Source organism: Macaca mulatta, chromosome X (genome assembly GCF_049350105.2).
Source record: "Macaca mulatta isolate MMU2019108-1 chromosome X, T2T-MMU8v2.0, whole genome shotgun sequence".
Taxonomy (NCBI): Eukaryota; Metazoa; Chordata; class Mammalia; order Primates; family Cercopithecidae; genus Macaca; species Macaca mulatta.
This window is the reverse complement of record NC_133426.1, coordinates 129,712,660-129,726,783: the sequence shown is the minus strand read 5'-3', so window position 1 is coordinate 129,726,783 and position 14,124 is coordinate 129,712,660. Positions and strand designations below refer to the sequence as shown.

General features: G+C 39.1%; 1 protein-coding gene across 2 annotated transcripts in view; it reads right to left on the bottom strand.

The window, feature by feature from the left end:
* The window catches only part of GRIA3 (glutamate ionotropic receptor AMPA type subunit 3), a 319,023-nt gene that overhangs the window by 173,207 nt on the left and 131,692 nt on the right, over window positions 1–14,124 (bottom strand). For both annotated transcript variants that reach the window (XM_015128131.3, XM_015128129.3), the window contains exon 4: window positions 1,856–2,043. In XM_015128131.3, the coding sequence (XP_014983617.1) occupies window positions 1,856–2,043 (188 nt within the window). The remainder of the gene's footprint in view (window positions 1–1,855; window positions 2,044–14,124) is intronic.

The following is a 14,124-nucleotide window of genomic DNA, read 5'->3' as shown; positions in this document are numbered from 1 at the left end:
AAGGAGGATGTTCTTCTGCTTTGGGCTATTAAGTAGGTCACCCACTAAAAGGCTATTTTGGTATAAAATTTTAGAGGGCATGTAGTACATACACCAACATCACTGACCTGATTCTTCACTTTCAAGATCTAAGAAAATCAAAGGAAGGTCTTTTTTTTTTTTTTTTTTGTGGGGGTGGGGGTTGTAGTGGGGGTAGGGAAGGGGCAGGTAGATCATTTGTGTAGCTCAGGAGAATGTTAGTTGAGAAACTTGATTTAACCAGGCTAGTGCTCTATATTTTCTGTGAAGTATGATTCACTAGAGGGTAATGCTGATCTTAACAAGGGGACACTTTGTATTTCTACGATATAGAGTCAGCAGTTTCCCTCCTTCCCTTTCTCCGTTTGTCCTTTTCTCCCTTCCTTCCTTCTCTTCCCTTCTCTTTCCTTTTGTCACCTATTTTTTTTTTTGCATTTCTTTTCTTATGGGGGCATATCTGACAAATTATTAATATTTAATTTGCTATAAAACAGCTCTCCCAGGCAATAGCTGCTCACTATAATTTCAATCTCTGAAGCTGTTTTGGCCTCTAGGTACACTGGGATTGAATTAGAATGGAAATGTTTCCCTTACAGTTTTGTTTATGGCAGTGTGGGCACTTTGTTATTAACTGGCAAATTGAAACTTCTAAGGAAAGTAATAAACTTTCTTCACATTTCAGCTTGACTCTACCCCGAGCACATGTGGTTTAGGGTGAAACATTTCTTCTAACATTTTTTAGTCTTAAATTTAAATATCCAAGCTTAATAATGAATATATTTTGGCCCATTGAATTCTATTTTTAAAAGCATAAACATTTTTCTCATATGCCACTTCTTATTTAAAAATGGTCTTGCTCTGTTGCCCAGGCTGGAGTGCAGTGGTGCAATCATAGCTCACTGCAACCTCTGCCTCCTGGGTTCAAGCAATTCTCATGCCTCAGTCCCCTGAGTAGCTGGGATCACAGGTGCCTGCCACCATGCCCAGCTAATTTTTATATTTTTAATTTTTAATAGAGATGGAGTTTCACCATGTTGACCTTTAAAATAACCTAATTTTTTTTGAGTCTTGCTCTGTCTTAAAAAAAATTTAGGTTATTTTAAAGTAATATAAGATCTTATTTCTCCTTTGAGAAATTAAGGGACAGTGATAACTTGTTGTTGCCCACATTGTCTGCATGTAATGGGTCTTAAATGAATTTTTGTGGAGTGAGTGAATTAAAAAGTTATAAAATGGAAAAAAATAGTCTTAAATTGTTCTTTCTTTCTCTCTCTCTCTCTCTCTGTTTCTGGATCCAGAGGGATAATCTGAAAAAATATAGACAAATTCAAAACTTGGTGAGTACTGTCCTGACAGTCTGTCTATCCATAGTCATGAAGAATGGGTGATCTTTAGAAGGGTCTGGAAATAGTACATATTCCAGCAATGAGGCTCCTGAAATAAAAACCCTATCCTTCTGCACTGCTTAGTCCCTTGTCTGTTCCCTGTTGGGAAGAAGGTATGGGAAAGGAAGGGGATTACTTTGAAAGTCAGTCGTCTATGAAGCAGAGGTGTGGAGGGGTATGTTTATCTGATAGGTAGCATTAAATTGCAAATACTTCCAGATTAATCATGGAATGCAATTTTCAAACAGCTTAGATTTTCTTCTCTTTTCTGTCTTTCTTTCTTTTTTTTTTTTTCCCTGCAGCCACTGGGGAGGAAAAAAAGATTAAAGAGACTATCAAAAACTGTTGGCACGTTTAGTCTGTTGGCTACTTAATTTATTAGCAGATATGGGAGCTGCCTCAGGTTGATAATTTAACATGTTGGCTGGAGGTGAAATAAATCTCAAACGTACCTGTTCCAAAATTGTGTTAATCCTTTCGACTTCGCAGTCAATCAGGTATCGCTTTTCCTGCCTCCTGTCCATTTCTTCAATGATGCGCCTGAATTCTTGGACGTCTTTTATGTTTCCTACAGACCTTGCTGTCACTTGCCAGTTGTTTTGCACGGCTGCTTCCATAATCGCTTGGAGGATGGAAAATCCTGAAGGAAGGAAAAACAGCTTCAGTGATTTAAAAATCTTTCTGTAGGTATTAAAGGTTCTACTGAATTTCTATTCACAGTCCATCAGGTGCCTTTGAACCTTATCCATTATGGAAAGCAGACTTACTCATAACGTCAGCCTTAACCCTCCAGACAGTTTGCACTTCCATTTTGTTGTAAAGGAAAGAAGATTCTACAACTTTTGGGCACCAGGCATCAAGTAGCTACATGAGAGCTCACAGCTGAATTATATTATCTAATTGTTTTTACTGACATGCATTATCAAAATATCTATGGAATAAAGTCAAGAACTTCTTACAACTGCCTGCAATTTCCTTACTGCAGTTGAAGCTCATTTATTTCATCTTCTATACAAGCATTCTGGCAAATTAGAAATAATTTCAGTGGAGATAGAGCCTCATTATAATATGGCTTCTCCTTACATAGAAAGGACTATCCAACAACGTAAATTATGTCTCCCAAGTAAAATAATTTTATGAAAACCTGAAAAAGACAGTCTATAACAAAGATATCATACTTGTGAGCTCTTGATCACAACATTATGGAAAAAGTTCAGTCATATTAAGTTTTCCTGAATTCTTTCCCTTTCTCAATGAAATTTACCAGGAATTCATAGTTCCTTTTTAGCTAATTTACATTAGATAACTGTTAGCTACTACCCTGGATCTATGCTGAATGAGAAAAAGAGAAAAGATCTGATGCTTGAGTTTTGGGTAGCCTTTTTGGAGTTAGGGTTTAAGAAGTTGGGAAGAACAAAATATCTAAAGTATGATCCATAAGAATAGCACAAGAGTTTTCTACATGCTGGTCTTTTAGAGTATTCATGTCTCTAATATTATATTGTGTCTGTAGTTTTGCTTCTGGTTTGAATCCATATCTGAGTATAACTTCAACTATAGATATAATTTTATTGGGATATTGCCAAAAGCAGCTCATTTCATCCCATAAACCTAAATAGTTTTTCATTTATATTCAAGTAAAGACTAATGGGAGTGGGTGATGGGAATGATTTGCAAAGCCAAAATGATCCATGCCATAGCAATTTGATGACTGGAGGAGAAGAGAATGGGAGAGGATTGCGATGCCCTTTGAGCATATTCCAGGTTCTGTGCTGTTTCGGGCTCACCCTTTAGTGTAAGCAGGCTACAATTCGGAATTTTCTTCATTGTACCATAGAAAATGGTATTGACATTTGAAGAGCACGCTTCAGGGAGATGGCAGCAGTGACTCAGCCGGTCATTATGACTCCTTTGTGTGCTGGGTGTATGCAGGAAGAAGATCACAAATGAGACCCAAGCACTTGGTAATTTCCAAATGAGCAATTTCAGCACAGGAGCTCAAAATTACAGATCAGAGTAAATTACCATTGCTTTAAATGTTAATTCTTTCTCTTTTTAAACCAACCACGCATATTTATTTCTCAGATTTACATTTTCATGTGGGTTGTTGATGTGCTTTCTGCTTCAGTGGGAGTTGAGGGGACATGGTAGGCCAAGGCATGGGATTGAGAAATAAACATAGGAAGAAAGAGATTAAGACAATTGAAAATCTTTCTTAAGCAGTGTACGATAAAGCCTCATTATTTTGAATCTCACTAATTAAGAATTTATGAAACTTCATCAAAGACTGAGTTGAATTTTACTTTTGTACTATTTATGAAGAAAACATTGGGTAAATAATAATGTTAATGAAAGTGGACAGAGTCTTTAATATATTTAAAGTAAACTTTTTAAAAGGCCCTTTAGCAGAATACAGCTGTTCATGTGTTGAATCAAAATAAGCCTTCTCCTAATCTCTACTCATTGGTCTTATTCCACCATTTGGGATGACACAGAGCAAATTTAACCCCTTTTGCACGTGTCAGTCCTTCACATTTTTGAAGGCAGTTAGCATGTTTCCCCTTAACATTCTTTTCCTCAGGCTAAAGACGTCCCAGTCCTTCCACTGTTACTTTTATGGCATGATGACAAGTTCCCTCGCTGTTCACGCTCTCCTATGGATATCTGTCAATATTTTATTGATCCTGATAATTCTAATGTGATCTGATCAGTGTGAACGACAATGAGATTATTGCTTGCTTTGACATGCGTTGTTATTTTAGCAGCCTTTGCCAGTATTTTTAAATACCCAAATTATATTGTTAATTAGTATCAAGCTTGGATTCAACTAAAACATGTCAGTTCTCTCCATAAAAATCTTTCGTCTGGAAAGACTCACCATCCATGTGTCAAGATTTATTCCATTCCAACCTGCTTTTATCTCCCTTTGTTTAATCCCTCACCCCATTCCAGTCCCCACTTCTCCCCTATTTTCAAATTCATTCAAATCTGGAAAATGGCCTCACTCACTTATTCAGTACTCCAGGCAGCCACACTTGTCTGTCCATTTAACAGGCACATCTGACTACACCTGCAGACGTTTCTGGATTATCTTCTTTGCCCATGAAAATTCCTTTACTGACTTCTCATTAATTACTCCAGAAATGAGTAGATTTAAATTCACGGTAAATTAATTATAAGCAATGGAGAAATGGGTTTAAAGAATTATATCACAGACATTTAAAATTTTAAAATAAAACTGGATGAAGAAATTATAGTAAATACACATAGAATACTATGCTATTGTTTAAAAGACAGCTGAATCTGTATACACTAACAAGAAAAGATTTGGGCAGTATATATAATATATTGTGTAATAGGTAGTAATAGAAAAAACAAGCTGTAAAATAGCATTTATGTTATAATTCTATTTTGTGAAGAAGCTTTATGTTTCCATATGTATGGAAAAAATCTGAAGGAATTGGCAGAGTTATCTCTGAGATGTAGGATTACCAAGAACTTTTATTTTCACTGTCATTTATTTATGTAAAATGTGGCCCTTTTACAAGAAGCAGGTATTATTTTCTGTAAGTACAATAACAATAAAGATTAAAAAGAAGTACAACTCATGCTGTCCTCTCAGAACATACGCTTCTGGAAGACATAGATGATAGATGAGAGCTCCTTTGTAGGCTGCACACTGCCACAAATGAGAGGCATTTTACTAAACAGTGACTTACAGATCTTTTTATACTTTTGTTCTTTGAACCATGTGAATGTATTACCTATTCAAAAATTAAGTAGAAAAAGCACACTGCTTTTTAATGAGAGCATGTCTGGAGCCTCCTGGGCTATGAGCCTTGCTCACATTTTTTGAGCAAGTCAGAACTGTGGCTGAATATTGCAGTGTCTTTTACCATGCAGACTTTCTCTGTGTTTGCTTAAGCATGTGACTGTGTACTATAGAACCCTGGGGGGAACGGTCACCTCAGCTCAGTACCTGTCACTGAGCAGCCCAAGAAAAACTTTTATTTGTTTTCATACCTAATTTATTGTAGTGTGACTGTTTCCTGATGAAGCTGACCAAACAGAGTAAATATGCACTTGAGGGAGAAGAAAAGAAAAATTTGACTCAGGATGCAGAGAAAAAAACAGGCATTGGTGCTTGTAGGAGGGGAGGTATGTAACAAACCCTTGACTTTGTAAAAATAAGCCTGCTGTTTTAGCAGCTTCAGAATTGTCATCCACTCTCTGTGAGCTTTAACGTGCTCAATTTTGCAACAGTAAAAACTACTTTTATTTGAGCAGCAAAATCTCTCATTCTGATTCCAGACTGCTGTTGCTATCCACTGTCCTCTTCTTCCTCATTTTAAAGAATGGTAGTTACCATATAGGTAAGTGGGTGAATGCTAGATTGTCATCTGCATCATACCAATATAACATAGTTTGTGGCAAGGAGTGGGAAGGAAATTATGGATGAAGAACTGGGCTGCAGCTATGACCAATTTAATCCTACTGAAGTGGTGACTGGGCTACTCTTGGCAAATAAGGTGTGACAATCTTGGTAAAGGGTAGTGTGGTGGATGCTGTGCTGTACCACCCAGATCCTCCTTCAGCACCATAGAACTTACTCCTTCAGTTGTTGGAAAAGTTGCAGCTTAAGGTTATGACCCCTTCCTGGGGTATCCTGCATCCAATGACTGATTGCCACAGGATAGAAAGGCACAACCCTCATACCCACAGCGAGGTAACTCTAAAGGTAAGTCATCCTAGCTTCAGAGCTCCCTGAAGGGAGCTGAGGCTTTGTCATGACTGCAGCATAGCTCATTTTCTCTTTGTGCCCAAACCTGCGTCCTTCTCTTCTTCCCACAACTGTTGATAATGAGAGTACCAGCCAATAGACTTCTTGCATGTGAATCTCTATTTCAGTTTGTTTCTGGGGGATTCATCTGTGACTATAACGTTGATCTCATGACAGGGATAGCATCAGATACAAAAAGATCTCAAATATATAATTGTCAAAATCATTTTCACAGGGGAAAGAAGGCCAGGATTTTGTTCAATGTATAAACAAGTGAAAAATCACTCCATGCTGAACACATTTAGTATTTGATCTGAAGACACAGAAGAACAATAAATAGGATATTGACATATGGAAGTTCATAATAAAGATACCCAAGGAAATATAGTTGAGGATAATTTTGTTCCTGTTGTGCATCTTCCAGCAGGGACTATCACCACCTGCTGTCAGCTGTGAATCTGTACCAGATCTCTCAGAGCCACATCATTTGTACTTCTGACGGGGTCTTTTAACAGTCCCCAAAATGATGGGAGTTGCTGATATTGATGAACTGGCTTCTCATGAGTGTTGACATTTATAGCAATTTGTGTTTGGCTGTGATTCTCAGCGGGTTTGCCACAAAGCCCCAAGCAGGTTTACTGACCCTCTCGAAATGTTCTAGAGCGGCAAGTTGGTCTTTCCCAGAGGGTAATTCAATACTTTTCCAGTGGCCTGTGCTAGAAATTACCTTGTCAATATTTTCAGGTTGATAAAGAGAGGCTTAAAGTGGCCCATGAAAACTCCTGTAGCTTACGATTATTAGACATAGAACCACAGTATTATAGGCTAGTACTCTTACAGATGACTCAGAGAAGTAGGATACAATTTTTAAAGCTCTGTAACTCTTTTCAAATGAAATTTTTATGGAAGCCCAATATCTAAGACAGGTAAAAGTGGAGCTTCTCAGGTTTGAGGGGCGGTACTTAGACAGGGGAAGTGACTTGCCAAATATCACACAGTTAGTTTAGAATCAGAAGCGAGACTGGAATCTAAGCAAGCAGAGCTGGAGCTAAGGTGAGGCAGGTGAAGCACCTAGGGTAAAAATTCAAGAAGGCACTTTCTGAGGGTTGCACAAGTGCAGCCTCACTTACGTTGCCCTAGTATTGACCCTGTAAGCAAGTCTCTTGGCTTCCAATTTAGTGGTCTTTCAAGTGCATCATGTCCAACTTACTTTATAGCTCTCATTTTAAGATGACCCTTAGCAACATTTTGGTGTGGACAGAACTTAATTCCTCATGTCCTTTTCTCTTCTCTTTTTGATGTCATACAACATCCTGATGTTTGCTTCCCTGTCTCCCCAGTACCTTGAGTAGGCCTATCACTACCAATCCCAGTCTTTTTCTTCCTCTTTCCCCATATTAAAACTTTCCTATCCTATGCTCAATTCCCTCAGCGCCCTTCCCTTTTCCAGGTGCCAGCATTAAAATAGCTAATGGCATAATGTGTTATCCTTTCAGTGAACGCATGTACATTTTAGCAGTGACCTTAACATGAATGAGTTTAGAAGGAAAACAGAAGAGAATGTTGAACATTATTTTTGAGTCTGCCCATCTTATGGGGTCATTCAGATGATGAATTTGAAAGTCGGTGATGTGCTTGATGATCTTATGGAGTTTAACAAATGAACAGCTGGTAGATATGGGGTATCTCAGGGGCCAGTGGAGTGGGAAGACAATGGTGAGACAGGTCCCCAGAAGGTTAGTGTCCATTCTTGTCTATGTTACTCAACTGAAATCAGCTGAAAAAAGTGTTTCTTTCTTTTTCTGTGTCTTCACCTACCTCTGTGGCTTTCAATGCTGGTCGCACATTACAGTCACCCTAGGAAGTATGAAAAACGGATGACCAAGTCTTACTCTGGAGCAATAAAATCATGATCTCTCAAAGTGATTCCTGGGCTTTGTTTTGTTTTATTTTAATCTCCCTGGGGGATTCTCATGTACAGTCAGGGTGGAGAATCACTGACCTATTCTAAGGGCTACCCAATACAAATGTGGCATATTAAAGCAGGCCTTTTTTTTTTTTTTTTTTTTCCTGAGGTGTTCTTCATGACCAGCAGAAAGGTTCTGGGTGAGAAAGGCATATTTCAAGAAGGACTATATACCACCTAGACATCAGCAAATAAAGACACAGAGGCAAGAAGGGAGGGCTCAGGCCAGGGTTACAAATGGCTTCTTTCTGTGGTAGATGAAGAATCTGGAAACCTTGAGTACAGTATGTGGGAAGCAGACCCAGATGTACTCAAAGCACTTTACAAATGTCTTTTCTCTTCTGAGGTAGCATCTGCATATTTCTCTCTAAGTATAAAATTAATGTGTTCAGTTTGGACATTTGGAAAAACATAGAAAGTACAAACATTAAAAGAAAAAGCATAGGTGACTTTATCCCTCTTTCCATTCTATTTTATATAAATAGACTTCACACTTTTTATTTTAGCAAAATGATAATAATGCAGTCGTGGATCACTTAACGATGGGGATACGTTCTGAGAAATGCGTTGTTAGGTGATTTTGTCATTGTGCAAACATCATAGAGTGTATTCCACAAACCTACATGGTATGGCCTCCTACACACCTAGGCTATATGGCATAGCCTATTGCTCCTAGGATACAAACCCGTACAGCATGTTACTGTACTGAATACTGTAGGTGATATGGTTTGGCTGTAGCCCCACCCAAACCTCAATTTGAATTATATCTCCCAGAATTCTCCTGTGTTGTTGGAGGGGCCCAGAGGGAGGTAATTGAATCATGGGGGTTGGGCTTTCATGTGCTATTCTTGTGATACTGAATAAGTTTCACAAGATCTGATGGATTTATCAGGGGTTTCTGCTTTTGCTTCCTCCTCATTTTTCCTTGCCGCTGCCATGTAAGAAGTGCCTTTTGCCTCCTGCCATGATTCTGAGGCCTCTCCAGCCATGTGGAACTGTATGTCCATATTAAACGTCTTTTTGTTCCCAGTTTCGGGTATGTCTTTATTAGCAGCATGAAAACGAACTAATACAGTACATTGGTGCCAGTAGACTGGGGCGTTGCTGAAAAGATACCCAAAAATGTGGAAGCGACTTTGAAACTGGGTAAAAGGCAGAGGTTGGAACAGTTTGGAGGGCTCAGAAGAAGACAGGAAAATGTGGGAAAGTTTGGATCCTCCTAGAGACTTGTGGAATTGCTTTGACAAAAATGCTGATAGTGATATGAACAATAAGGTCCAGGCTGAGGTGGTCTCACATGGAGATGAGGAACTTGTTGGGAACTGGAGCAAAGGTGACTCTTGTTATGTTTTAGCAAAGAGACTGGTGGCATTTTGCCCTTGCCCTAGAGATCTGTGGAACTTTGAACTTGAGAGAGATGATTTAGGGTATCTGGCAGAAGAAATTTCTAAGCAGCAAAGCATTTAAAACTTGGGTGCTGTTAAAAGCATTCCATCTTTAAAGGGAAACAGAGCATTAAAGTTCAGAAAATTTGCAGCCTGATGATGCAGTAGACAAGAAAAAACCATTTTTTTTTGAGGAGAAATTAAACCAGGCTGCAGAAATTTGCGTAAGTAGCAAGGAGTCTGATGTTAATCCCCAAGACCGTGGGGAAAATGTCTCCAGGCTATGTCAGAGACCTTCATGGCAGACCCTCCCATCACAGACCCAGAGACCTAGGAAGAAAAAGTGGTTTTGTGGGCCAGGCCCAGGGTCCCTGTGCTATGTGCAGCCCAGGGACTTGGTGCCCTGTGTTCTAGCTGCTCCAGTCATGGCTGAAAGGGACCAACGTGGAGCTCAGGCTGTGGCTTCAGAGGGTGGAAGCCCCACACCTTGGCAGTTTCCATGTAGTGTTGAGCCTGTGGCTGCACAGAAGTCAAGAATTGAGGTTTTGAAACCTCCGCTTAGATTTCATATGTATGGAAATGCCTGGATGCCCGGGCAAAAGTTTGCTGCAGGGGCAGGGCCCTCATGGAGAACCTCTGCTAGGGCAATGCAGAAGGGAAATGTGGGGTCAGAGCCCCCACACAGCGCCCCTATTGGGGCACTGCCTAATGGAGCTGTGAGAAGAGAAGCACCATCCTCCAGACCCCAGAATGGTAGATCCACTGACAGCTTGCACCGTGCACCTGGAAAAGCCACAGACACTAAATACTAGCCCATGAAAGCAGCTGGGAGGGAGGTTGTACCCTGCAAAGCCACAGGGGTGGAGCTGCCCAAGACCATGGGAACCCACCTCTTGCATCAGTGTGACTTTGAGTCAAAGGAGATCATTTTTGAGCTTTAAAATTTGACTGCCCTGCTGGATTTTCCACTTGCATGGGCCCGGTAGTCCCTTTGTTTTGGCCAATCTCTCCCATTTAGAATGGCTGTATTTACAAAATACCTGTACCTTCATTGTATCTAGGAAGTAACTAGCTTGCTTTTGATTTTACAGGTTCATAGGTGGAAGGGACTTGCCTTGTCTCAGATGAGACTTTGGACTGTGGACTTTTGGATTAATGCTGAAATGAGTTAAGACTTTGGGGGACTGTTGGGAAGGCATGATTGGTTTTGAAATGTGAGGACATGAGATTTGGAGAGGCCAGGGCAGAATGATATGGTTTGGCTGTGTCCCCACCCAAATCTCAACTTAAATTGTATCTCCTAGAATTTCCCTGTGTTGTGGGAGGGGCCCAGGGGGAGTTAATTGGATCATGGGGGCTGGTTTTTCTCATCCTATTCTCGTGATAGTGAATAAGTCTCAAGAGATCTCATGGGTTTATCAGAGGTTTCTGCTTTTGCTTCCTCCTCATTTTTTCTTGCTGCCACCATGTAAGAAGTGCCTTTTTCCTCCTGCCATGATTCTGAGGCTTCCCCAGCCATGTGGAACTGTAAGTCCAATTAAATTTCTTTTTGTTCCCAGTTTCAGGTATGTCTTTATCAGCAGCATGAAAATGAACTAATACAGTAGGCAACTGTAGCACAATGTATTTGTGTATACAATATATTTGTGTATCTAAACATATCTAAGCACAGAAACGACACAGTAAAAGTATAGTATTATAATTTTATGGGACCACTGTCATATATGGGGTCTGTCATTGACTAAAATGCCATTGTGTGGTGCATGACTGTATATGTGTCCTGCCTTTTAAAAATCTAGCATTATATCATGAACATTTTCTTGTTATTAAACATTTTCAAACATGAGTTTTAATGATGACATAGTATTCCAACCTTTAGATATACTGTAACTTATTTAACTATTCTACAACATGAACATTTCAATTTTTTCCAATCTCTCCTTATTATGAATAATGCTGTGCTGACAACACTTATACAGCATCTCTAATTATTTTCATAGAATAAATGTCTCAAAGTAGGAATACTGGGCCAAACATTTATGGACATGTTTAAGGCTCTTGATACATACTGCCAAATTGCCCTCCAGAAAGGTTGTCCCACTTTAAGTTCCCATAAGCAGGTTATGAGAGTACTTGTCTCTCTGCCTCCTTGCCAGCACTGAACAATATATTTGCCCATTTGGTAGGTGAATAAAGAGGATTCTCTTTTTTTGTTAGCATTTCTTTATTAGTAAAGCTAATGCCTTTTTTATTTTTTTGTCCAAGTTTATTCATTATTTCGAGTACTGCCTGTTTATTTCCTTTGTTCAACTTTTTAGTGATGTTAATGTCTTTCTTATTGATTTATAAGAGCCTTTATATATTGACATTAAGTGTCTTGACATATGCCATATATTTAATCCAGTTTATTTTACTTTTAATGTTTATGATACATTTTCATGAATAAAAGTTTGACATTTTAATGAAATTAATATTCTTCATCAAAAAATCACGTGAATGGTGAATAAAATTTGCTTTTTTTTTTTTAGAGATGGGGTCTTGCTATGTTGCCCAGGCTGGTCTGAAACTCTTGGGCTTAAGCAATCCACCTGCCTAGGCTTCCCAAAATGCTGGGATTACAGGTGTGAGCCACTGCGCCTGACCAAAATTTGCTCTTCTACTCTTATTCTAGTGCTCACCTGGGCTTTAAACCCAAACTTATGCCAACCACTCTTTCCATTTCTTGCAACGTCTTTGGTCTCCATGGAATTTCCAATAAATTTCCCTTGCATACTGTGGCCAAATAAAGCAATGGGGCAGCTAGATATGGAGTGTGAAGGTGGTTTCTGAGACAGATATAAAGAAAAAATAGAGGCAGAGGAAAGAGAAAGATGATGAGCCCAATTTAGTTATTTCATGGTATGTTTTCCCATATCTCAGAAACCTGATATACAAAAATCTGAACTCAGAGCCAGTACTTCAGGTTATGATTATTCATATTACAAAGTATGCTTTCATTTAAAAATAATTCCTGGAAAGACTCCTGTAATACATTTGAATCCACATTTTGTTGTTTGTTTTTGTTTTAACTTGATTTAAAACCTTTTATTTTCCATCAAAATCAATATAGTGATTGTCTAAATTTGAGATGCTAATACAGAAACTGTTCTGTGTGTGAAGAGTTTGATATGGGAAGATCAAGAACCCCTTTATATTTGCATATGGATGTCAGTCTGTGAATTTTATGGAACAAGGTAAAGACAAATATTCACCCACATTCAGTCCTTAATTTACCCTTAGCAAATTAATATTTCCCTGAGGCTTCCATTCCTCATAATTGTGTTTGTTTAAATTTTCCTTTAATTAAGAGCTGACCCTCTGCAAATCTTCTCCTTGGAGCTGCATTATTAGGATGCTTGGCTAATTTGTGGAATCATTGAATAGAAGGTGCCCCCAGTTTCCCAGTTCTTTATGCTTTTTCCTCTCTCCCAATACAAATTGTCTCTCAGTCCAAATGAAACTCTTACACTAGACTGTCCATGACTGATAACAGCTTCAATTGTGAACTCCTTCATGAAGGATGTATGTTTTAAAATTAGAATCAAAGACTTACAATATAGGGGCAAATTGTAGACAACAGTAAGTGATTGATCAAGTATTGTTTGGCAACTTGAGGTACCAGGTACCCCAATATCTTACTTGAGGCATTCCAAGTACTCCAATAGCTCACTTCAGGAGGCAACTACTGACTACTTGTCAAGTGTAACTTTGGCTCTGAAGCTGGCAATGCATGTAATGCCTTTTCCATTTTCCTCTTTCATCTTGTTCCTTATTTGAACTTTGTCTCCCTGTTGGTGAATTACGTAGTTCCATTCTCCTCTCTGTGAGCCAAGAAAACATGCCCAAATAGATATGTCAGTTTCATTGAGTGAAAGTAAACTTGCTTTGCATTGCCAGCTGAAAGGATATTTAGAAGACCATCTGGAGTAGATTTACTTAACATCTGGGAAAAGCAGAATAGGCAAGCCTGTGATCCTCACCCACACAAGATCTGATATAAAAAATAAAAAAAATAAGAATAACAGAAAGCAACTGGGGTTTGGATTAAAGGGGATACTACAATGATTGTGCATAATTCCTTCATGTTTCTGTTTGGTATCTAAATAATCATTCTGGGATAGACTGCCTGCGATACAAACTCACAGAGGACAGGAGTCATCTCAAAGTTTCTCCATGGACTGCTGAGTTCTTAATAGATGCCATGTGATGATTAATCATGCCCATTAATAGGGTTTCTTGCATAACATTTCCTCATCTGGCATCTTAATCCCTTTGAAATCAGTAATTTCCAGCTCTGATCACGTGACTGAATCTCCTAGAGAACAAGTAGTGAGTGACGTGGATGTTAGTAGGCACTTTATGGGTACCTGGGGCAGAGAGCTGACCATAGATTGCAACCAGAGAATGCACTTGCCAGCCCTATTTGGGTGGCAGTGGGGGGAAGGCCTTATGCATGATTAAAAGGGGGCTTCACTTATGGGTTGGAGAAAGGAGTGCTACCAGTCAGCAACAGTACATCTTCTTCCCAGGTCCCATTTATTCCACATGGAA